We start from the raw sequence: 27,573 nt of genomic DNA on the forward strand, positions 1-27,573 counted from the left end.
ATTCTCCATTTGATGGAAAAATAGTTCTGTGTTTCTGTAGAAACACAGAAGAATATAATAATAAAACTTCTTCATCAATTTGATATTTTTGATAAATTACAAGGATGCATTTCTGATACAACTAAATACTGTAAATACTGGTAATAAAAAGGGTGTGTGCATTAGATTAGCTGTAGAGCTTGATAGAACTCTACTTCTCCTAGCATGTAGGCATCACATCTATGAAAGGCATATTATTTACTGCTAGAACATTTACCCAAGCAGTAAAAAGAATGGCCTAGATAATCCATTGTTTAAGAAGCTTAAAGATGTATGGAACTCAATTGATCAAAATTCCATTGTGTTAAACAAAGTAAAAATTGAGGATATTTCTGATAGCTGGCTGCAGGTACAGTTCAAGGAAGCCTTATATTTTTCTCAAAATATTATTAGAATGAAAACAATGTAAAAGGTATTTAAAATTTTGAATAAATTGAATATTCTGTAATAAATAAGTTTAGTAAGCAACTGTTTTGTGTCTAAATAAATAGTCTCATTTAGGATGGATGTAGGTCTGATTATCTAGAGTTAGTGGAATTGACAACAATGGTTTTATCTGGTGACAAACAGTACAGACTAAGAAAACCTGGGCCTGTACACCATGCCAGATTTATGGCAAAGGGAATATACTTTCTGAAAATGTATCTCCTTCTAGACAACATTTCTAGCTTGACAGATTTCAAGAGGAAATAAATAAATGATATGGCATTCTTCACAGATGTATTTTACACTGAGTGGTTTATAAAGGTTGAAATTCTGGCTGTCTCAGGTGACATTTCCTGGTACATAGACCCAAATATTTTAGTTATGTCTCTTGTTGACAAAAATGCACAAGAACGGAGTGACATTGCCAAGAAGTTGTACTCAACCCCAAGACCTACAACTTTTGTACTCTCCCAAGTTTGACCTTGCTTATAACTGACCAGAGTTGGTTAATTTTTCATATCTCAAAACCATGCAAATGCTAAAAAACAGTGGCTTAAGACTCCATCTGAAACATGGAATCTAAATAACTATTACCTAGAATTCAAACAATTTGTGAATAATCTTGAAGTAGTAAATGACTATAATGAGAGGGCTATAAAACTAGTTCAAGTATCTATTTTTTATGTTTGGTGTTTACAGTTTATGTTAAATATCTCAATTTATTTCACGAGCTCATTACTTTTAAATATTCTTTATATTAATATGTGAAGTATCTTGTTAACAAGCAGAACACTAATATTAGTGCAAAAAAGCTTAAAAATGCCTTTTTTTAAATTTTTTGATCTTTATTGTTCAAGTAAAAAAAAATTAAGCTTAACATTGTATTTTTATTTCCTTCAAAAAGATAAAACAACGAAAAAAAAAAAGAAAGAAATATTAATGTAGATAATGGTAACACTCCCCTCAATTATTCTGAAATATGGGCAAAAAATGGGCAAAAAATGACCTTTGGACCCATTGAGGGAAATCATGGAGTGATTTAATCATTAAAAAATTTTTTATTAGTAATATCAAGGTTGAGGCGCTTTATGAAAAGCAATGTTAGTTAAAATTCAAAAAAGTCATTTTTTTAGAACACCCTAATATTCATTGTTTAATAATGGATATTGAACAATTCTAACCTGGATATTAACCAATTCTAGGGTGGCAATGTACAGAAAAAAAAAAAAAAATTGTGAATTTTAATCAAAATTATTTAAAATAATTTGAAAAATATAATTCTGTCAAATTTTACAATGTTAACAAAAAAAAGAATGATTTCTAAATATAAAATCATAAAATCATACAAAATTAAACACATAAACAACACATTGAGAAGCTATTGGTGCCAAAGATTGAGCTTTAATACAATCAATCATTCTGAACTTTTTTAGATGTGTCTTCTAGATTAATATGTTTCATTATACTACATTTTTGAAATATATCAACATCAGTAATGCTTCCCTCATACAAGTCTGACACATAACAAACTGCACCATTTGGGTTCACAGCAATAACACATTTCATTGTGCAGTGATTCTTGTATGGTGAATATGTGTTTCCTTTATGATGTAACAAACAACTGTTCTTTTATTGATAACTTAGATGAATTAGTAGAGGTTTTAACTTTTCTTGAATTAGTAGGAGAGATTGAATTTTGCAGGTCCAAGAAAATCATACAGGCAAGAAAGTTGAGCTGGTGTTAAACCAATAAAATATTTACATTTATCTTCAGAAGATAAAATATACTCCATTGACATGACATTACTAGATGATAAACTTGATACACTAGAAGAATTTGAATGAGGTGTTGAGGGAAATCGAATAGGATTGTCAAGACTTCTATTTAATATAACAGTTTCAATTTTATCTGCAAGTAGATATTCATTGTAAATGGTTTGAGTAGACATTTTTTAACAGTAATATTATTTGAAGCATCTAAAGCTAAGGAACCATGATGATCGCCCAAATTAATACTGATTTCAACTTTTATTTGACTACCTTCAGTAAAATCATTTTCTGTATTAGGTTTGCAATAAGACGGAATAGTACTTTCTATTTGAAAATCAACATTTTCCAATATCTTTTTCTTAGATGTTACTACGACATCACTAATGGTAGGGTTTTTTCTTTTCCTTTTCTTAATAGAGTTAATCTGATATTGTGTAAGATTTGCTTTTCATGGATTAGGATGGTCTTTAGTCGGACCTTTGCTTTCGAAAAAATGTAACGAGCAAATATGCATCTTTCTTTACATTGTTAATATTATAAGATTTTCTGTCGCAGGCATGAATCTATTTTTTACGCAACTCAGTTTTCTTGTTTTGTTCTTTTTTCTCTCAATGTGCCATCCATTCTTCAACTTTACCAGGCTTGGTAAATCTTAAAAAATTGTTTCTGGTGGCAATTTATCTGGATAATGACTATCAGAATGGCAAACTCCCCAACAACAATGTTTAGTGCAGTGTTTCTTAACCGGTGCTCCGCGAGGTAGTTGCAAGTGCTCCGCGAAATTATCAAACTCTAAATTTAATGTTCACTCACTTATTACATTACACTGTAATGATTACAGTTTAGGTAAGAAGCTACAATAATTGGGTTTTATTACCTACCTACCTACATTGCAAAATTTTGAAAATAAAAAGTGCAGTTTACAGGAAACCAAATAATAATAAGGTTAGTTTGTATTTTATTCTAATGAAGAGAAAATAAAAGTACATTTACTTTCATTTAATTAATATTGAGTAAAAGAAAAAACTAATAAAACTTAAGAAAGAACGAAATAAAACTTCTTGAGATTGTTGACAATAATTACATTTTATTTAGGTTACCATAAAAAAAATTATATTATATTAAGACAGTTTTATTAATTTAAAATTCTATAGATAATTTTTTTTTAAACTAAATCAACGAATAATTTTACAAACAATGAAGACTTTACGTATTTTTTTTTACTTTAAAATTTATTTTTTCAGCGAATGTTGTTTGATTTGCAATCACCGATTTTAATAGTCGTTATGACTATTAAAATCGGTGACTTCAAAGCGAAAGACATTCGCGCATTTGTTTAATGTTTTAAATTTAATATGTATGATAAAAATCGTTATTAAACGGAATCTAAAAAGTGTTTAAAAAACTAAAATACTTTTAAAAATTATGAAAAAATAATAATATTAAATAATGAAATACTTATTTAATTAATAATAAAAAATTAGTTTATTGTAACGTTTTAACAGCTGTAATATAAACTGAGGTATGTAATTAAAAATAAAATTTGCAACAAACATCTTAAAAATTTGATCGGACATTGTCCGACCAAATTTAAATTTAATCAGACATTTTGTTCAGGACTTAATAAAAAATTAAAATAAGCCCTGTATTAATTCCCAAATCATTTTTGGTTTTTACAGTAATACCCCATAATGGACAAATTTCTTATCAAACGAAAAGCGAATGATTCGGAAGAACAAAATACTAAAAATGGACCGAGTACAAGTGGAAGCGGTAGTAATGCTCTTGCTGCACATATTGTGTTGAAATGATTGCTGTTCAGTTAAAACCACATACTATAGCAGAGTCTTTAATTATACTTTAATTATATGGAAATAATGAAAATTCCTCGTTCAAATAATACAATAAAAAATAGAATTAAAAATATGTTGGATGATATCGAGAAAACAGTTGCCAATAAGTTTTCCAAATGGAATTTTGCTCTACAAATTGACGAGTCCACTGACATAAGTGGAAAAGCTCATATACTAGGGCTCGTTTATTTCCTTCATGAAAACGAAATAGTGAATCAATTTCTATGCAGTCTTGAGCTTACTGAACGTTTGACAGAACAAGATGTCTTTGATTCTATTTCTTCCTATTTTGAACAATTCAAAATATCATGGGAGTTGTGTGTGGGAATTTGTAGGGACAGTGCTCCATCAATGGTAGGCTCATTAAAAGGGTTTGTGACTTGTGCCAAGAAAAGAAACGCCAACATTATATCTACTCATTGTTTTTTGCATAGAGAATCTCTGAAGTCCAAAACATTACCAGTAGCATTAAAACCTGTGCTAGACAAAGTTGTAAATATGGTAAACTTCATAAAATCGAGACCTTTGAAAATACACGTCTTTAAAGATCTTTGCATCTCTATGGAAGCCAAGTATAAATCTTTGCTTTTACATACTGAAGTGAGATGGTTATCCAGAGGAAAAGAGGTATGTCATTGCTTAGAACTGAAGGATGAATTGATGATCTTTTTCCAAAAGAAAAATATGGATGATTTTGTGGAATATTTTCAAAATGACATTTGGTGTGCTAAATTGGCATATTTAGCTGATATTTTTGATTATTTAAATTGTGTTAACTCCAGCCTTCAAGGAAGAAAAGAAAATTTTTTAACATCAATCGACAAATTGACAGCCTTTCGGAAAAAAGTTATTTTTTGGAAAAATCATGTGTTGGAGAAGAAGAAAGTAGATATCTTTCCTTCTCTTAATGATAACACTACCGATGAAATTATTTCAGCAGTAATAGAGCATTTAACTTTATTAGAAGAAAATATTGAACTTTATTTTCCATCAATAAACATAGAAACATATGACTGGATACGTAATCCCTTTACCAAGTTTGATACATCAAATAGTAAGGTGGCATACCAAGAAGAAGAAGAATTAATCAACCTATCATCGGATCGCACACTTAAAATGAAATTTTCCGAAATGGTTCTTGAGGAATTTTGGATCTTTGTGCAAGAAGAATACTCAGCTATATTCATGAAGGCACTTAAAATCTTGTTGCAATTTTCAACATCATATTTGTGTGAACTCGGTTTCTTGATAGTCACCAACATAAAAACTTAAAAACGAGCAACACTTACTAATTTGGATGAAGAATTGAGAGTAGCTTTTTCTAAAATTAGGCCTAATATCACTGAAATTTGTAAAAACCATCAAGCTCGGGTTTCACATTAAATCTTTTTATTTTTCTGAATTAAATTTTGCTCAATATTATTATTTTACTTATTAAATTTATGTTTATTAACAATTTGTTTGTCATATTATCATTTTAAACTGTTAGTTTTAAAAAGTTATAATCTTTTATTTTCAATAAAAGTCGTATGTATGTGTATTTGTTTTTTTACTCCTTGATTTCAGTGTTCCCCAAATTTTTGTCATGATCAAAAGTGCTCCCTGACTTCAAAAAGGTTAAGAACCACTGGTTTAGTGGCTCCAGTCGACAGCAATCCTTCATTTTTTTTGGCCATTGTTTGTTTGTTTGTCCACATTTGATCCAAAAATAAATTTTTTATAAACCTTAAATACTGTTATTTTTTTTATAGTAAATGATGTTTATGAGTAGAGAGTTATATATGACTTTAGAACTTTTTCTTTCATAACCTTAAAATTTGATAAACAAGTTTATTTAGTGATTTGCATTATTTTATTGAATAACTTGTATGTTTATTGTCAAAATATTCTTATTAGATGTATTTAAAAATTATTTTAATGCAATACAAAGAAATCTAAACAACTTTTTAGAATAAAAAGATTAAAATTGACATTCAGTTTAATAGTATTCAAAGTTACCCTAAATGCAAATGTATCTTTGAAGCCTTACTTGTACTTTGTTTTCTTAAAAAATAACTAGCAAATTAAAAAAATTTATAAAAATCTAGAAAAAGGAGATTTTAGAACATTAGAACACCCTTTATGTAAAAAAATTCATTTGGTTTGTAAAAAATTTTATGTAGAGTTAAAACTAGCGCAAAGCATACCAAGATACCCGGAATGACTATCTGAAACATTGTAAACAAACCATCATAATAGTAGCAACTTTTTTTTTAATAAAAAAAAAAATTCTATTTTTAATTTGCATTATCTACAAAAACACGAAGTTTAAAAAAGTAAAACTGTGTTTAATAGATAAAGAAAAGAAATAAAATAATTTTTCCCGAAGATTAAACCCAAATCAATTATGAAGATTGTAAATGTTGGAATGACCTAGTGCAAGTATGTCAAATTAAGGTGGAACCTCCTACTACAATTAGTCTTTTATCTGTTGATCTGATGAACACAAAAGAATCTGGAGAGGTTTTACCACTTACATATATTACAAACAACTCTCAATCAATTAAACATGCTGTGAAGTCTGTTAAACAAAGTATCTAAGCTAGTTTATGCTCTCAAAAAAAGGCACAACTTTATTCTTTCTAAAGATCAAAGTAAAAAAGAAAATCACAGAAATGTTAATAAAACCAATTATTTTATCCCAAGTAAGTAATAAATTGATTGATAATTAAAAAATTCTTAAACTGATTTTATTAGATCAATGTCATAATCTCTGTAAAGTTTGCACTTTTTTACCATGCATTGATATGAGAGTTAGTCTCTTTTAGCACCTATCAGACCCATATTTTATGTGACATAAATTTTTTATATTTACATTGATTAAATTTTAATACTTATATTAACTCTTTACATTTTAGCCAATTTTCGGAACATGCTATAATTAAGTGTGAAGTATATTTGTTTGCACAATTATTCCCAATTTTGTCAGTTTTTAAATGTTGAATCCTGAATCAGTTTTTTTAACTATTATTTATAAAAATATGTTTGGTTTCACATATAAAATCTTTTAAGAAAATGTTTTAAGGTAAGTAACAATTTATTTTATACAACATTCATGATAAAAAACACAAAATAAAACTGAATGTATTTCATACCTCATCTTGATCTTTAAAATTATCAACATTATCATCAAAGCCAATAGCATCTTGGAGAATTAATAATTTCTCTAACTGATTTTCCAACCGCTCCAATGTAACATTTTCCAAGCATTTTGCATTATCATTTTTAAACTGTTCAGAACTATTGTTTTCACATAGTTTCTTAGAGTTTATACCATTATGCTTTTTACATAAAACATAAAAATTTAATAAAATTTTAAATCAACAGTTTTTGATAAACAAAAGTAATTTTTAATAGTTATCAAGACAAATAGCAAGATACCATCCTGTCATGTACTCATATACTTTTGAATAAACGTCAAATAATGGCCATTATTTGGAAAAAAAGAAGACATTACATGCACAACTGTTTTAACAATTAGAAACCACTGTTTTAATGTAAAATACTTACAGCTTCCTTGTGAGCAGGTGAGTCAGAGTTACTTTCAGTTAAGAAAATTTCCATCTAAATTAATTTCTTACAGTTTTTAGTTGATAAATAAAAGAAATAAACTTATACTATAGAAAAATGCTAACCTTCAATTCGGTTTCTGATGCTCCTATGAAGATTTTATCCCACAATCTAATAGATCTAACTGATTTGCGTAAATGTAATTCTAATCCAACTAAGGAAATATCAAAACCACAATCAGTTTTATCAAAAAAATCATTGTCTTCAGATCGAATAACCATACTCCATTCTAATGAGGTTTTTTCATTTGAATTTTGAGAAAAACTCACACAAACCTATAAAATGACAGAGAGAAATCATATATATCAAAGAAAAAAACTACAGGTCATGTTTATCAGTCATAAGTCAAACTATGAATTAAATCATTTTAAAGCAAGGTTATTACAGTGTATTTTAGCTAGTTACAAAATTTATTACATTATTATAATTGCTTTCAAAAGTTTAGACGCATGCTTTATATTAAAAGTTTAGGCGCATACTTTATATTAAAAGTTTAGATGCATGCTTTATACCAAAACATAATTAAAAAAGAATAATAACTTTTTTAATTTTTTTAAATTTCTATATTTACAAACTAAAAAAAAAATATACTTTTTTAGTAGAAAAAAAAAATCATAAACTAGAAACTAAATACATTTTCATTGGTTATAAAGAATATAGATTATTTGAGACACACCAAGTTTGTGTTTTTAAAATAATAAGACTTTTAGTATTTTTGTATTCTTTAGCCAGAATACAATTGCAGATACTTTGAATAGAACCAACCTGTTACAATTTTTTTGCAACTTTATACATTCTCAACATATTTTAATTCACAAAGGTTAGTAATATATTAATTTGATAACTCTTTATTGACTTCACTCCAAATATTTTTTATTTGATTTTTATTGGACCTTGTTGAAAAATCACCTATCATTTTTATACAGTCACTTAATGGAATTAATGGATTTTTAAATACCTCACTATTTGTATTTTAGCGTTAATTCTACCTAAATTTAAACAGCATTACATAACACCTTGAAAGCTAAAATATCCCCTAATAAATGTAGACCTACACTGTTAAACAAAAGTTTAACAGTATAGGTCTACATTTATTAGGGGATTAACATACAACATAGACAATAAACATACAAGTTATTCAATAAAATAATGCAAATCACTAAATAAACTTGTTTATCAAATTTTAAGGTTATGAAAGAAAAAGTTCTAAAGTCATATAAAAATACTGTTTTATACTGTTAAACAAACTTATTATTGTATTTTTCATAAAACATTCCTTTGACAGTCTGGTTTGGTTTTTAATTTTTCAAAATAACTTTCATGACTTCAAACTTTTTTCCTGTTTTCTATGCACCAATTTAACCTTCTTTTTTATCAAGAGATTTTAGGTTTCTTTTCAGTAACAGTGTGAACTCATTTTATGCTTAATAACTTTCTTACAATACAATAATGAAATAGAATTATTCCTAGAAATATTAAAGTGGCAAGTCCTTCAAAGCAGATTTTAGGATTAACTCTTACATCTCTAAAAATTACTTATCATAAATAGTAGTAACTAAAAAGTCTGTAATCTTGGTTTAACTTTCTCGAATATCTGTTATCTTACCTTATCTTACTAAAAGTCTGTAATCTTGGCTTATTTTACTAAATATCTGTCATCTAGCCTTATTTTACTATTTGTGATGTATAATTTGAAGAATGCAACCAAAACCTTACTTTCAGACAAAACAAATATTTTTTTTTTTAAAATAACTTGAAGTTCTCAGGAAGTCACAGTTACAGACTAAAGTTATTTTTCTAACAAAAAAACAAAATAACAAATAAAAAACTTAATACCTGATGTTCAGTAAAACCAATTGAAAGATCTTCGACTTTAATATCTTGTCTAGTAATTAATATTAAAACTTCTTCTAAAGTTTGATGGCATGAAAACGGGGGCAATTGAGAAGTTCCTGGTAAATCTAATAAGATAAAATTATTAATTTTTTTAAGAATATTTTTTAAACAAAACAAAACTTTATAACAAATTTGCAACAAACTTTTTTCTGACACACTAGAAACAACACAAAATTTAGTTCTATGAGATGTGGTGGGTTTTAGGAAGATGAGATGGGGTTTAGGAAGATCATGTGGGTTTTAGGAGGATAAAGATTCCTCTAACACAAAATCTTGGTCATTACTTTAGAAGAATGTAACAACTAAAAACTACCAGTAACTTTATTTTAATTTTATTTGTCAGTTTCAATCTTGTATTAAAAAAGAAATTCAAAACCAGGAATTAGAAAAAGAGTTAAAAACCATGTTTATTATGACCAAAATTATAAGTAACGCATATTTATTAGTTACGCATAATTACTGATTAAAAACAACTACTCATTTTAAAATGTATAAACACAAACAGTTTTGAACCAAAATTAAAAAACAGAACTTTGAAGTATGAACACTTAAAAAAACTATTCTTACAGTCTATTACTGATGAATCAAATTTAAGGTTTTCAGAGTGTTCATTCATGGGTGTTAGATTTGCTACTTGAGTGTTCTCTTCACCATGCTCTTCATCATGTTTTCTTGTTTCATTATACTCAATAAAATTTTCTGGGTCCTTTTTAATTACTTCATTTTGGTCAGTGTGATTCTCATCAGCAAGAGTAATAAGTGAACTTTTTGTATCAATAGCAAAATTTGGCTCAGAGATGACTGGCAATGTAACAATAAGGATGCGTTTGCCTTTGTCAAACTGAGCACAACCTAAATTTTCATTTATTTTGTAAGGAAGTTTAATCTAAAAGTTAAGGATCTTTTAGACTTCAATTGTGTGTATGCGTGCACATACAATCAAGTGCTTTTTGTATCTTATCTCAAATTTAATTTAATATAAAAAATATGGCTCTGGTAATCTTTTTCATCCTTAAGGTTTGAGATGAGATGACTACACGAGGTGCCAAAAATACAAATAGTCATGTTATCCAACATATTTAATGATTTTTTCAGCACATAAATGATTTGGTTAAAAGTCTTTCAAAGCATGCATGTTTTGAGGCATTTTTGCTTTGAGATGCTTCTATTTTTTCTTAATACAAAACACAAACAAATTTTTAAAATCAAATGTAAATATTTTGAAATTCAACGAAACTTTTACATCTTTTCAGCCCTCAGAATAAGAATCAACAATCGACAATGCCAACTTAACTACTGACCTTAAAGTATGTCTGAGGTTTTTTCTTGACCTCCTTTTTAAATTGTTATGGTGAAACCTTTTTGTTAAAAATATAGTGCTGACCTGATGCATACCAAATATAGTTTAAGGTTGGTAATTTATTGTCAACCTTTTTTTTTCTAATTCCAAGGGCTGAATATTGGACATATTTAGCTTGAACAAGCATATATAGTTGTAACAATTATAATAATTCAATATTCTTATATTAATACTTAAAATATAATTTTATAAAACCAAACTTAAAGATGTTTATTTCTTTTTAAAATAAAAAATAAAAATGTGATGACAAAAAACAAAATCAATATGAAAGATACATCTAAGTGATATGATGGATTGTTTGAGTTTAAAACAAGCTGTTTCTCGAAAATATCTAAATCAATACCAGATGCTGCTTCCTGTAAACAACAATGCACATTGTGTTATTGAATATATTATAACTGTTGAATATATTTGAATACAAAACACCTTTTTATATAGACAATAAAAATAGTACTGCTAATGGAAGATATATTTCCACAACCAATTCTTTTGGATCTCTACTTTTACTAACACTAAATAAATAATGAAACATTAATCAGAAAGCTGTAATCGTCAACTAAGGCTTTAATTAAACACAGAATAATTAAATGAAATAAAATTTTAATATAAACTAATTAACTTGCATTGTGTTTGTGAAGTCTTGCATATCAAAGAAACCTCTGTGAATTATATTAAATTTAGGGGTGATGGGTAACTTGGTACTCGTGGAATGATTTTCCTTTGACTTTAGTTCAGAATCTTTTTTAACTTTTTGTGAGTTTTTCTTTTCTATATTTCTTGCTGGATAGTTAAAACCTGAAGTTTCCTTATTTTCCCCCTACAAAATTATGTTGAAATAAAACATTATAAAAACTGTTGTTATCAGTGTAAAACAAACTAATTTACCTGCTTCAATTCTGTAGAGCGGAGAATGGAAGGTTGAGGAGTCCCTTTGTACTTCATTTTTGGAAATTTTCTGTCTGTAAATAACAAAGCACTATTTGAAACACTTTACAAAGTAGACTAGCTAGTTAATTAAACTTTGCTTTAATTAACTTTGGTTTAATTAAACTCTGATTTAATGTAACTAATTAAACAGATACAGTTGAGTTATAATGAACTTAAATCTTGTTTGAAATTTTCTTTATATACAAATCTTAATTTTTTTTTAATCAATTTTAAAACCAAAAAAATATAAAATAAAAATAAATAGAAATCCTGCTTTCTATACAGTAGCAACCTATTTGAAATATGTAGATAAATTTTAAAATTTTCACAATAATATTTCTAATTTCTAATAAGTAAATTTAAAATAAGAAATTCTATATTGGTTTTAAATGTTAGAAAATTTTAATAAAAGGGCCCACCCCCACCGTCTTTAAAATTTATTTATATACATTTTTATAAACATAAAAAGAAATGATTTTGCATTCATTTTATTAACATAATTAAATTTAAAAAACTTAATGCTATGATATATATATATGCTCAATGTTTTGGTATATATGTAATAAATGCTAAGGACGCTTCTGTTATTTTCATTTTTTTAACAGAGTAGAGAACTCAAAACAGCATTTGAATGAAAAGGGTTAAGGATTGGCTTTGCAAATGATGCTTTGGATAATGTTGCCTAAAAATCAGGTATTAATCAAGAGCAGAATGAGATCAAGAATTTTTTTTTAAGTAATATAAATTCACTTTTAAGAAAGCTGTAGGAAACCACAAATTAATTTATTAAGGTTAACGAGCAAGAAAATCATCAACAAAAGATGGAGAGCAACTTAAATACAAAAAAAAGGATGAAAGAATTCAAAAGCACTAATGTTCATTGAAAGATAAAAGTTTTTAGAGCAATCACTGTAAAAGGATATGACTTTAAAATTTTATTTATTCAGTAAATTGCAATTAGGTAGATGTAATATCAAACTTATTGTAAGCATGATCGGCTAAAAATGCCTTTTTTTTGGACTAAAAATACCTTTTTTATTTGAATTAAAATTCACCAGCCACTGCATCAGGCTATCTGTGGTAAAGACAACTCACCTAAGAAAAGCAAACTTATGATATAAAACCTCTAAATTATTTGCAGGTATGAAAGCTCGTAAACATCTTTCTGATGGTTCTGATGGTAATATTGAAATAAAAATATTCAGTCCTTATCAGCAAAACAGATTAACATCAGAAAGGCCATCCAGTGTTTCATCCAAGTGCAGAAATTTTGGTCAAAAGACTGAGATAAAAGCAATGATCTTTACATCACTGATTTTATCTAACACACAGTAAAACTGTTTGGTTATTATTGTTAACAAATCTAAATTAGAACCATACTATTTCTCAGAAAAAAATTTAAAGGATCAAGATATCAAGAGCATTCTGATTAAAGACTCCACAGCATTGTTAATAAGACTTAAAAAAAAAATAAATAAAAAGAATTAACAAAAAAAAAAGTGATGTCAGGCAGAGTATGCTTATAATAATCAGGAGAATAATTGAAAGTTCATTGCAAAAAAATCATCTTAATCATTGGGAGAGTTAACAAGAATGGCATTTGCAAAAGAAAAGAAAATAGAATATTGGATTTTGTTAACAATATTATTAAAGATTTTTCAAAAGTCTCTGAAACTTCTGAAATTTAGTAATCTAAGAGTTATGAGCACCAGACCTTTTGTACCAATTTATTGCTATAAATTTTTTTTTGTTCTTAGGAAATCTTGTCTGGTAAAAAAGGTGAAAAAAATGATTACCATTGATATATAGCTGCTATAAAAACTGACAAATAATAACTGACATGTAAAAAAAAAAAACAATAACAAAACACTTAAAAAATTGTACAAAAGCAGCATGTAAAGATGATGAAGCTAGTTTTTCAATATTTTTCTATTTTTATAAAATCATTATTACTATTATTTAAATGTATACAGGGGTGCGCAGGAAATAAAAACCATTTGTATTACATCACTGAAAATTTGATTACAGAAAAATAAAATATTAATCTACATAAAAAGTTCAATTTTGTTTAATATAGCCTTCTCTGTACACTACTTCACTCTTCAGACCCACAAGCACTGCATTGGAGCTTCGTCGCACCATATCTGGACACAGATGCTTCCATACCTTTGTTACATCTGCATTGAGAACTGCCAAATTTGGATATACTTTGAGGGACTTCTTCGACTCCATGAAGCCCTAAATGGCAAAGTTCAAAGGGTTCATATCTGGGCTAGAAGGGGGCTATATGTCCAGCCACCACAAGTAAGGGTGAGCACTGTGAGCAGGTGCAAAATCTTACATGAAGGCCCATGGATCATTACTGAACTTCTTCTTGGCCCGAGGCAGCAAGCTTTTATAAAGTCAACATAAGTTGTTTGGTTCACCTTGAAACCTTTGGGAACAAAGACAAGTGGAGTTTTGAAGCTATCTGAACAAACTCCACCCCTTACCATCACTCTATAGGGTGCTGTCTTCTTGATATAGTTCAAATTTCTAATGGAACTGTTATTCTAGAGTTCCCTAGAACTCTGTTGTTGTATCTGTTGGGCTCAGGCTTGACTATAAAGATTTTTTCGTCCCTGTAGACAACTGAAACACTTGGGTGGGTTTTGAACCATTCTAAAAGCTGCTTTTTTGTCGTTTAGCTCTTGTAGTCTCACTCAAAAGTTGCCTATTTGACTTTAAAAAGCTCTTTATACCTTAATCTTCATGGATAACTTGTTGCAGTGTTCTCCTTAACACACAAGCCTCTCTACCTAAGCTAGATATTGATTAATTTGGATTTTGTTGCACTTTGCAGTTAACAGAATTTTGAAGTTCTTTAGTTCTTACAAATCTTCTTGGGATCTGTCTGCTTCAGTTTACCATTTCCATCTTTCTAGATCTTTGATGAGCCGGTAAACATTTGAATTATGAAGCTGTCCTTTCACTGCTTTGCAAATTTTGCTTCCTGCCTTCCAGAGTAAAAAAACAAGTTTTTTTACTCTGGAAGTTTACTTCGAGCACAAAATTTAAATTATTATTTCTGCAATAACCTGCTCGCCCATATTTTTGTTTATACTTTTATTGTTTTATTTAAATTGTAATTTTATGTATGAGTTGAGCATTTTTATTGAAAGCGTAATGTATTAGTTACTTTTATAACATGACTTCATCTTTTTATTTGGAACTAAAAACATAATTGTAAATAATGAAAAAATTAAGAGAGTAATTGTGGGGACTTTAGTTAAAATTAAAATATACTTGCTGTTTAAGTAAAAATGCAGGTGGTTTTTATATTATATATGTAATAAGTACATAAACTAAAAAAAAAAAACTTTTCTAGTTATAAAAATATGCTACAGTACCCTTACGGAAATATTCCATAGAATATTATGGGTATTCCATGGAAAACTCATGGAATTCTATGAGTAAACCATGATTTTCCCATAGAAAACAGAAATTCCATGGAATTTCCATGAAAATTGAAATCCAATGGAATTTCCATGAAAATTGAAATGGGTTTTTTTTTTTTCATAGCTTATATTGCACCATGGGTTTTACAAATGCGCTTTTAAAGATGCTGTCATAACTAATAGAGTTACAATTATTTCTAACTTAAGTAAACAATATTTTCTGCATTCTTCTGTTTTTCTGTATTTAATAAGACTATAAATTATGTTTTTTATAATGCATCACATTTAATATGATTCAAACTAAACATACAGACATAAACAACTAGACATATTTGCAATATTTAGAATATGATAAATGTATGCATTTTGTAAGGCATCATAAGAAGATATTATCAGAGATGTCTGTCTCGAGACTCGTTTAACTGTCTTGTTCTTAGTCTTGGTATTGAATCAAAATGTCTTGGTCTTAGTCTTGGCCTATACTGTCTTTATGTATCTGGATATTATCATATTGTAATGCATTATAAAATGCATAAATATATTTATTATTTATATATTTAAATATACATTATTTATGCATATACTTATTCTTGCTATTGCCAGAAGCTTTGCTTACTTTGCATAACTTGCAATAGTATAGCAAGTATATCAAGTGAATCAGTTTGATTTTTAATGTTTATTTGGTTTACAACAAATATTTTAGTTTTGATGTACATTAGATAACTAGTGTATTAATACACTTGTTATCTAATGTACATTGAAACGAATATAATTATTATTATAAAACTTATCTAATATATTAGATAAGCTTAGATAAGCAGTGTTTCGGATAAGATTAGATAACTAATGTACATAAGATAACTAGTACTATCTTTTTAAATTTTTTTTTAATGGCTTTAGTTTGCATAAAAATGTTTGAAATTAAAACACTTTTTTGTATGGTAAATGTTTATTAAGTATTAAAAAGCTTTATTTTATGATGTTTTATTCAATTTTAGATCTAGTAGTGATATTTATTATGTTATTTTTCTTTTCTATTAAATAGCAGAATTATAAGAATATGTAAATAATGTAATAGTTTGTGTATAAATTCTTTTATATTTACTTTATTATTTTATCTGAATTACTACATTATAAGCCAACAGGTTTAACTGGCAATATAAATAATGTTGTTCATCATTTATATTATTCATAACATTGTCAGTTTTTATATGCATTTAATATTTTTAAAAATAGTTCAAAGCTGTCTAAATAAAATGGTGAATTGAAATTGAATTAACCAGAAAAGATATAAACGTAACCTTTAGGATTCAACTTGTAAGGATGTTCCAAGAACAACTTAGTTGGAGAAGGAAAATTTCAGTAATGTTTTAAAAATATCAGAAAGGGAAGTTAATGCACAAGATTTTACTTTACAGTTAAATATAATCATATAAAAGCAATGTTTATAAATAATACATTATTACTTGTTATAATACAATTATTTTTATTTGTTTATGTTTAACTAATGTGAAGTGCTCATCTTAAGTAAAAATAAACTAATTTATGTACACACTTTAATACTTATTACATTTTTACATTACTATATGTAATAAAATACATATATATTATATTCACTATGTTTTAAATAGTAAAGTAAAAATATAATAAATTTTAGAATTTAATAGTGTGTGCATAAGTTCTTTTATTTTAACTTTATCATTTCATTTAAATTACTACATTATCAGCAGGCAGGTTTGACTGGCAATATAAATTTTTAGTTCATTTATTTAGCCATACACTTACAAACTCTGTGTTTTATAATATATATAAAGATGGCAAGGACGTGAAGAAAACATGTTTGTAAATGATGTTGTACATCATGCAGATAGCTCAGACGAAGAAGTAAGTTTTTTTTTAAATTACAATTTATAAGTAATACAATATTTGTTGTTGCTTTGTTCTATATAAACATTTATATATGTATTAGTTGGCGTAAATCTTTTTATTTTAAATTTATCATTTTATTTAAGTTACATATAGGAATGTTTGACTGGAATTATAAACGATGTTGTACATCATGCAGATAGCTTGGGCGAAAAAGAGGTAATAATCTTATAATTGTTATTTATAAATAATGATATATTTATTGGTACTTTTTTCTATAAAAATGTTGCCCAACATTTGGCAACATTTATAAATGGGTAATTATAAAGTAAGTTATAATAGATAATAATTATAAGCATAAATGAATAAGTAAATAAAAAAAATTAGTTAGTATGTATATAATAGTTGTATGATGTATTGTCTAGATTGTTGAAATGGACAATGAGACTAACTGTGGTGAAAACAATAATGAATATCACTATGTATATCACTTATAGTATTATATTACTTGTAATTATTTGTTTTGTTTATTATCAGTATGTTTATACATATGCATGCATTAAATTTTGTAGTGAAGTCAAGTTTTAATGTTTTAGGTGCATTATAGCTATTATTTTTCAAAGATTTGTAGGATTCAACAAGATTTAAATTTTATTTTGTTTATTGATTTTATTTGGCGAAAGCGATCCCATAGATTAAAAGAATATTAGCGAAACATGATATATATAGCTTATAGCACTTATAGCGACATGCGTGATAAAATTTGCTTTTTATGATTTAATATGACAATTCATATTAAAAAAATATTTGAAAACAAAAACCAACAAAAAAAGACACAAAAATTAAATCATTTTGCAATTTGCATATAAAATAAATACAATCAATTTTAATAGTCAAACTTTTTTTTTCCAATCATCTATTAGTAGCTACCTCAATTCTGTTAATATGCAGAAAATCAATAGATTAGAAAATTTATTTTGTTACTGCAACAAAACCTTTGTGAAGCATAAAACAAATTCAAATAACATTAGATCAAAAAAACTTGAAAACAAAACATGCTATTTTACCATTGGATATCCACAAGCTTTCCTTGGAAAGATGGAAATTCCATGGTTTTTCAATGGATGGAAAAATGGCTATTTGGAAAATTTTTCTATGGAAAACTCATGGGTTTTCCATGAAAAGCTCATGGGTTTTCCGCAGAAAGGTCATGGGTTTTCCACAAAAAGCTCATGGGTTTTCCGCAAAAAGCTCATGGGTTTTCCACAGAAAACTCATAGGTTTTCATTAGAAAACTCATGGGTTTTCCATGTATGACCCATGGGTTTTCCATGAAAACGTGTTCCAAATACCCATGGTTTTTCCATGGTTTTTATAAATAGATTTTCCATGGAAATTTTCTGTAAGGGTAACATTGCAATAATATCCATACTTTCCTATAAATTATTTTTTAATCTACTGTCATAAACTGCTTTTAAAGATTTTAAAGATATAGCAGAATATCACATTAAAATGAATTGTCAATGATCAGAATGTACATATAGCAATTGTTTTGTAACCATTAGTCTAGCCATCATTAATCTAGCCATCATTAGTCTAGCCACCATTTTGTAACCATTAGCTACCATCAAAGAACAAACTTATTACTCAATGTTTAATACTGTATTTATTTGACGTTTTAAAAAAAAAATTTGAAAACAAAAAACAACAAAAAAAGGCACAAAAATTAAATCATTTTGCAATTTGCATATAAAATAAATACAATCAATTTTAATAGTCAATTTTTTTTTTCCAATCATCTATTAGTAGCTACCTTAATTGTGTTAATATGCAGAAAATCAATAGATTGGAAAATATATTTTGTTACTGCAACAAAACCCTTGTGAACTGTAGCATAAAACAGTTCTTATGTGCATCATACATCTTGTGTTCATCACACATATACTTGTAAACATCTTGTGTTCATCACACATGTGCCTGTGAGCAGCACCACACATGCTGAGTGCTGCATCTATTAAAATTTTACCATTATAAATCTTAATTAGAGGATTCATCCACATAAAAATTATATAAATACTTCATGCTATTTAAATCATTTAAAACATTTTATTTAAATCAAAAGCATTTTTAACCAAATACCTTATAATAGTAAAAAGAACTAATAGCAAAGTATAATTATTCTAATAGTTAAAAAACACACTCACTCTTTCTGTCAAAACTAATGCCAGCTTGTTTTTCTATAGCATCAAATGAAGTGTCAATTAAAATTGAACGAAAAGCTTCATCCTATAAATAAAATTTTTTAAATTCAATTTATAATACCATTTTATTTTTTTAACACTTTATTTTATCTATTTTATACATAATCATTACCTAATGTTGAACAAGTTACTTAAGATTAAGTATTCAGATATTGACGTGAAGACACTTTATAAAAAAAAAAACTTTTTTAAAGTTTCAAAAAGTTGCGTTGTGAAATTAAAAATGGAGAAATTTAACTTATCAAAAACATTTTTTCCAAACATTATCAAAACAATTTTAAAATCAATTTTTTAAAATTTAATAATTTTTAAATTCAGAGTTAATAATTTTTTTAAATACTGCATTTCTAAAATATATTATTAATACTTGTTATAGTTCAAAATCGAAATTAAAAATAAATAAAAAATTTAGGTTTTCAAATTAAAATTTCTTGCATTCTAGTTCTTTACTAACATCAAATTATTACACCAGATGGCTGTTGCTTAAATTACATTTAACTAGTTTAATTTTAATCTAGAGCAAAAAAAAAAAATTTTAAATTTACTTAGATCCTTAATTTACTTATAATAACTCTTAATTATAATTATTGTGCCAATTTATAAATAAATCAGTTAATAAAAGAAAAAGAAAAAAACAATAAAAGAAAATTTTGAGATAAAATTAAAAAAAAATTTAATTTTAGTTTAAATAAAAAGTTGCCTTATTGTAGTTTTTTAAAAAACAGTTCAATTTAATTAGTTTCTTGAACTATTTTAATAGTTTCTGCATTAAGTTGTCTTTTAATTTAAAACATGTGAACAACTGAAGACCCAACCAAAAAAAAAAAACAACCCAAAAAAACAACAACGCTGAAACTTTTTAGTTCCTAAGTAATAAGGCAATCTACTATTATTCAGGTTGTAGCCCTCCTAAAAAAGACATAAGAGGAAATCCACTTGTATTTAGAGTGGTAGTGCCCTTATATATCAGTATAATAATATTAGAAATAGATTATGGATGTTTAGAAAAGGCAAATTAGCCAGCAATTACTGGTATGACTGATGATGTTAATAAAAATATTCACAAATGGTGTGGAAAAATATCATTAACTATTATAAGACTCCTAAAACAAACAAAATTGTTAGAAGATGAATGAGTAATGATTTCTAATGCAGACAAAGCAACAAAATAAAGTTTACCAAAATCAAAAGAAACAGAAGTTGCAGTGATGTTTAAAATCTGAGTTTAACAACAACAGTTTAAAGACAAAAATAGAATCATAGAAAACAATGAACAAAGCAACGAAAAAATGCTAAAAGCAATCAGTGTCAACCTATCATTAAAAAAATACAACAAGAATAATACTCCTAACAAAAAAAAACAAACAAAAAAAAACACAAGAAGAATGACCAGATCTACTTTTAATAGAATTGAACAACATAAATACTCAAAAATTAGTAATTAGTAAATCAAAAAAATATAAGAAACTTATAATTTAAAAAATCCTTTTACAAAGACAAAACTGAAAATGAACTACTATTCGAAAATGAACTCGGAAAAACACCAAAAAAGCTGCTTTCATAAATAAAATTGCTGGAACTAAATTATAAATTGCAAAAGTTGAAATTAACTAGTAGAAATTAATCTAGCAAATTTATAATCATTTAAAGTTTTGATCATGAAACATTTTTTCTGGTCAACATTACAACAAGCAACATTACAAGGAGAAAACATTACAATGAACACAACAGCAAAAAAAGTCTATTGGGAAGTCTGTTTAAATGAACTTAAATGGTTTGAAATCAAAACTGTGTTGTAACTCAATTCAGGAATTCAAATGCTAAATAAAAAAATTAAAAATACTTCTATTCCAATGTAACCTTACCAAACAATAAATAGGAGGAATTTGAATTGATACTGGCTAAAGAAAACCAAAAAGATAACATCTGTATAATTGAGCCAAAAAGATAACACATCTGGTTTGACAAAAAGATTATTATTTTCTTACCTAACTACACTCATTACAATAAAAACTGAACCACATAAGACATAAGACACAGTTAACATAAGACACGGTTAACATAAATGATCTAATTCTCTATCGTAAGAAACTGCCTCCATTCAACTCTCACTTAGGACTTTTACATAAAAGACTCACATACTATACAAAAAACAATCAAAAAATTATTAAAATGTATAAAAAGGAGACTATTTATATCTAAACACAGCATTCAACAGCACCTACCTGAACTAACTACTTAATAATAAAAACACCAATCAAATAGAAATGATTAACTAATTAAAAATAAAAACACTAATCAAATAAAAAATATTAAAGTTTATAAAAATCTAAAGTTCAACAAAGAGGAACAAAACTTGTAGCAGGTCTTAAGCACAAATAATATGAAAAATATTTATCAATTCTAAGATTAGAAAGTCTACAAACCAGAAGAATTAGAGGCAACCTCATTCAATATTTCAAAATTAAATTAAACATAAACAAAGTTAAAGGGTGCCTAACGCATCAGCTTTTTCCTTAACTTTAAATGATCCATCAATCAAAAGAGAATCATACAAAAAATACAGGTAATTTAGTAAAAAAAAGTAACCATGAACCACTTCTTTAACATCAGAATAATGCCACATTGGACATGCTACCTAATGATTTAGTGTTTTCAAAAACAGTTTATGAATTTAAAAACTAATACAACAACTTACAGTCAATCAAATAGTTAACTAATTTATTACTATGGAAAAGTAGAATAAATTTAAAAAAGAACGCTGTTCCAACCCTTAGTCAATGTAGTTTTTATCTTTAGGTAAAGAAGTTTGCAGTTTCTGAAATTTAATAAAGTTGGAAATGTAAAAGACATAGTACTAGATTTTGCCCTGATCACATTAGCAACAAATTTATTTTAATTTTTATTGTAAACTTTTCTACAAACTGAAAACTCATGCTGGTAATGGAAGATATCATTACTTACAAACTTTTCTACTTACATACTGAAAACTTATGCAGGTAATGGAAAATATCATTATTAGAAAAAAAATACTGACAAAATTTATTATTGTTTCATCACTAACAGTTTTGCAATTAAGGATTTTAAAAATATTTGTCATCTTGACCTGTCTTCCCCTATATTTATATTTATATGTATTTATGTATACTGTGTTGTCTTTTTGAAAAATCCAGTTGATTTTACTAATCATCTCTATATACATACCTATATAAATGCCATATACAATTAGATCAGAATCAACAGATATCAATGATTTCTTTGACTTTGTTAATTTTATAAGACATTCTTGAAAAGAATGTCTTATATAATTAACAAAGGAGAGAACTTTGAGGAACCCCGAACTTTAGAGGAAATGAAGAAGACTGCTGTCCATCGAGGACAACTCTAAGGAGGAAATCACTTAAGATACAGAAGCTGGGGTTATACAAATGTCAAGCAATGAATCAACCTATTTTTTGGATACATCAGGTAGGATGTGGTAGGTAGAATAACAGATTTGCCCTTATTATAGACACTGTTTATATTATAGACAAGATTCTCCAGAAGTTTCTGGAGACTAACTTTTAAGATGAAGTACAAGATTTTGTGACCCAAGAATAGCAGGCTTTAGCAAAACCATGGAGAAGAGTGAGGCTTGACTTTGTTGAGAGAGAATAAAAGATTCTATGCCAGCCTGAATCCAAGAAGTTACATAAGAAGCACATTGGTCAGCAGGAAGACGAAAGATTTCTGCCATCACAAAGGGAAACATGGAAAAAGGGCCATCACAAAGGAAAACATGGAAAAAGTCTCGGTTGCCTTCAAGGTACTTGCAAGAGGTATGATAATAGGGGGATTCTGATGATGATGAAGATTGAGATAATAGTTTTAAGGAGATCAAACTGTGATCAGAAGTGCCTAAGGGTGAATGTGAAGAAACTGAGCACTGACTAGCATCAGAAACAAAAAAAAGTCGAGTAGAGAAGGTAAATGACTCAAACTGTCTGGAAAGCAAGTTGGAAAGTTGACTATTTGTGTTACAGATTAAGAAAGGCAAAAGTTGGGTCCTTAAAACTTGCAAAGTCACTGACACTAGAGCCAAGCCATTCAGTTAGATGAGCATTAAAGTCAGCAACAACAATGATATTGGCTGAAGGATAAAGGGAAAGGGCTTGGTCAATTTGATCAGAAATAACTTCAAAAAGTGCAGCCTTGAGATAAAGGAGAGCAATATAGAATAAAGAGAAAGATAGCATGAAGTGGTGCTAAACAAAAGCACATAAAAGAATAGTCTGTGGATTCAAACCTAATTTCCTGACAAATGGGTGAATTCTTTCAAATGTAGATGCCTAGACCAAGCATGCGGCTATTGAAGTCTTTACGAATTATAGGAAGATAACCATCAACATTAAGATCACAAGATGAGACAGCCAAACTATTTGAATACGTTTTTATGATGCTTCTTTAAAACTCTCAACAATTAAAACAAATATAAAAACAAATGTTGTTAAAACTAATAACGCTGATAAGTTTAATAATCAAGAACACAGAGTTAAATAAAACCAATCACATGTAGTGAAAAATATGTTTTAAACCAGTTATACTTCAAACTATTCAAAAAGCTGAAAATTTTGTTAAAGTTTTTTAGGATGTAACTCCTTTAAAGGGCGTAACTCCTTTGTTTGCAACTTTGATGTTTATGCAATCAGATTTGAAGTATTAGAAGATACAGTTGACATTGGAGTATCATTCCAAAAACTTTTAGTATTCCTCCTTTAAACATAATAAAATCAAATGAAACAAAATCCTTTGCGTGATAAGACACAATAGCTTGTAAAAAAAAATTATTATTATTATTATAAGAAACTCACACAAGAAACAAACAAAAAAACTAAATAAGAGTCAAAGTTTCAATGTTTTTACCAAATTAGTTTTTGAAATTGTATGGAATTCTTAAAAACTGTTATAAAGCAAACAAGATAAAATTATAATTGAAACAATACTGTTCTTGTTATCATTAAGTTCACCAATATTGTTAACACAATATGTCAGAGTACTACCCAAATATTCATCATTTTTTTTTTTTGCAAAACATTTTATTAAATATTATGCAAAAATGTTGCTCCAGCTTGTCATTTTTGAATAAAAGCTTTTTAGATTTTAATGTTACCATAACTAATTTTTAAATGAAGAAAATGATGCTAACTGTGGAGTTTGATGGATAAAAATGTGCAGGTTACAGATTGGAAAAATTTTCAAACATTTTCCAACTTCTTCAGTCAAAAAGTTAGACTGCTTTTGCAACAATGTGACTGGTCTTTTCAAAGCTATCGGCATTATATGTAATCCAGTTATATGGCACATATTTATAGACAGTTCATCTCAGGCCTTAAAACCTGACTGCTTTATAACAAAAACAATGACCTGCTCAATCCAATGGTTTACTCATGTGCATTTTAAAGAGGACTTACACCAGTGCCAAAATGTTGGTGAGAGCCTTGAGGTATGACAACTACAGAAGGGAGCTCATCAGAGACTTCAAAATGGTATTATTCCTCATACGTCTTCATCGTAGTTTCACAAAACTTTATTTTTTTTTCTTTAATTCTTGAACAGTCTTGACACTAAAGCACTCTATCACAGAAAAGACTAGCCACAATATGAGGTTCTCTGTGGAACCACATATAGAACTTAAGAAAGAGCTCATGCTACTATTTTCATCCATAAACAACAATTATGGATGAAAATAGTTTTAAATTATAAAAAAATAGAAGTTTTTTTTATAATTTAATAGTTCATTATTTACAAATAAATATAAAAGAATAAAATATTTTAGTATGGCAATCAACAAAAAAGGACAAACCAATATAAAAAATTGATAAGATTAAAATATGAAAATATGAAATAATAAAAGCATTATTAGAAAAATTAGGCATGATTAAGATCTTAAATATGTAAATTATGTATTTACATATTTAAGAAAATCAAGCTACTTTAAATATAGTTGCAAATTATCGCTATAATAATTATAATTTTATAAAACTTACATGAAGAGCTCGTTCATAAGACTTAGGATTGAAGCACACATCATACACAATGCACTGTTTTCCAGCTAAAAGACACACAAAGATATATATATATATATATATATATGTATATATATATATATATATATATATATATATATATATATATATATATATATATATATATATGTATATATATATATATATATATATATATATATATATATATAAAATTAGCAGAAAGTCACTTAACAAAAATTTTTCATTTAACACAGTGTTTCATCAATAAAGACTCATCAGAAATGAATGATTAAATTAATAAAATTTCAATTAATACCTAAAATTAAATTACAGGAAGTCGAAAATGTCTTAACTACTGTAAATTTTCACGTCGTCACACATTTGTGGAATATCCTAACACTATTATAAAACGAATTCTTTAGAATTGATTACTTCTGCTTTTTTAAAAATATTTTTCAAAGGATTTAATGTAATTATTATTTGAGCTCACCTATTTTTATAATTTTTTAGGAGAAACTTGTTTTCGTGCCTGCATTTAGAAATCAATTCCGATTTTTTGTTTAACAAATATTCTTGTGTAAGTATTTCAAATTTTTCTTGTAGGTATAGTATGCATTTTTTAGAAATATTGTTATATGCAGGTGCTGTTTTAAGGATGGACCAATTCATTTTAAATTCATTAATATTTTTATATTTTAATTCCCATATGTATTTTGACAGCATGGTGTCTTTTGAATACTTTTTATTGTTAAAGGATTGCTTATAATTGGCAAAACGTTTTTTCCATTCACCCTCTGTTAAGACAAAATATTGTTTATCAGGTAAATTCTTAGAGGAAACAAAACATTTATATACAACGTTTTTTGATAAACAATTTCTATTGGACAATTGTTTTTTTGTTTACAATTACAATTTTCTGTTGTTTTTTCATTTAGGATTTCATTTTTGTTTAACAAAGCATTATTGCGAACTTTTATGATTCTTTCCATATTTTTTGTGCAACTGTAGCTAATTTTAATTTCGGCTAAAAATTTTATCTAACTTATTAGAGGGCGGGAAATGCTTATCGACCAATTTTGAAAACACTTTTCCTATGTTAGTGGAAACATATTTGTTATATGGGGCATTGAACCAAATTACATTTCTAGTTCTATTTCACTATTTTGTATTCTTTTTTTCAGGGTCAAATTTTAGTTCCAAATTTTGAAAACCACTTTTTCTAAGGGCATCTTGAAAAATTTGTTCAGAGAAATTGAATACATTTTCATTAGAGGAGTTTTGGTTCAGCCTGTTATTAATTGAAATTGGGGTTTGTTTGAGAATTTGGGGTGGAAAATTTTAAAAATGACCTATTGCATTTAACTAAAACAATAAAGTTTCGCTAAACAGAATTAAAGTTAGGTGTTAAAAAAATTAAATCAAACAAATAACATAAAACAAAAATGAAACCCTAAATGAAATTATTATTATATACATTATTATTATTGATACAATTTTTATCATATATGATTATTAGAATGTTTATAACAATAATAATGATAATGACTACACATGATGACTACTAATGATAATGATAATGACTACAACAGTTGATGGTTATGATATGACAATCATATCAATGATTATAATAATATTTCAATAACATTTTACAGCTATTCATTATTATATTAATTCAAACCTTTATCATAATCCTTTCTACACGGAACAAGACTATGGGGTAGTTTAACATGTAAACCAGATAAACCATTTTGAACTCCTTTTTCAGACGAGTATTCACCAACTTCAGGGCTAGTGCAAATGTTTATAAAAGTCTTTAGATTGTCTTTTAAGCAAACAGTTTTTACAACAAAACCAGACTATAAAAAAAAATTAAAATTTAATTTTAACACTAACTGATTTGACTACTGTAACCACAAAAAGTAATCATCAGGTAAGTAACAGCTGGCTGTACTTTTAGACTCACTTATGACAAAGACCTTTATTTGTGATAAGTGTTAGCATTTTACCAGTGAAAAATTGAAGTATTTAATAAATAAACCTATTTTTTGCTTCCTTCAACAATGTGTAATCTAGATTGTTGAAGGAAGCAAACATTTTCTGTAC

At 27.1% G+C, this 27,573-nt stretch overlaps 1 protein-coding gene across 1 annotated transcript in view; it reads right to left on the reverse strand.

Moving 5' to 3' along the window:
* LOC101238094 (protein kintoun) overlaps nucleotides 1-27,573 on the reverse strand; it is a 67,359-nt gene that overhangs the window by 12,203 nt on the left and 27,583 nt on the right. Inside the window, exons 4-15 of the mRNA XM_065813820.1 lie at nucleotides 27,149-27,326; nucleotides 25,471-25,535; nucleotides 19,388-19,469; nucleotides 11,839-11,912; nucleotides 11,577-11,770; nucleotides 11,408-11,465; nucleotides 11,229-11,309; nucleotides 10,161-10,479; nucleotides 9,534-9,658; nucleotides 7,763-7,972; nucleotides 7,638-7,691; nucleotides 7,223-7,408 (exon numbers count right to left, since the gene is read on the reverse strand). Coding sequence (XP_065669892.1) covers nucleotides 7,223-7,408; nucleotides 7,638-7,691; nucleotides 7,763-7,972; nucleotides 9,534-9,658; nucleotides 10,161-10,479; nucleotides 11,229-11,309; nucleotides 11,408-11,465; nucleotides 11,577-11,770; nucleotides 11,839-11,912; nucleotides 19,388-19,469; nucleotides 25,471-25,535; nucleotides 27,149-27,326 — 1,626 coding nt within the window. The remainder of the gene's footprint in view (nucleotides 1-7,222; nucleotides 7,409-7,637; nucleotides 7,692-7,762; nucleotides 7,973-9,533; nucleotides 9,659-10,160; nucleotides 10,480-11,228; nucleotides 11,310-11,407; nucleotides 11,466-11,576; nucleotides 11,771-11,838; nucleotides 11,913-19,387; nucleotides 19,470-25,470; nucleotides 25,536-27,148; nucleotides 27,327-27,573) is intronic.

Source organism: Hydra vulgaris, chromosome 12 (genome assembly GCF_038396675.1).
Source record: "Hydra vulgaris chromosome 12, alternate assembly HydraT2T_AEP".
NCBI classification, from domain to species: Eukaryota; Metazoa; Cnidaria; class Hydrozoa; order Anthoathecata; family Hydridae; genus Hydra; species Hydra vulgaris.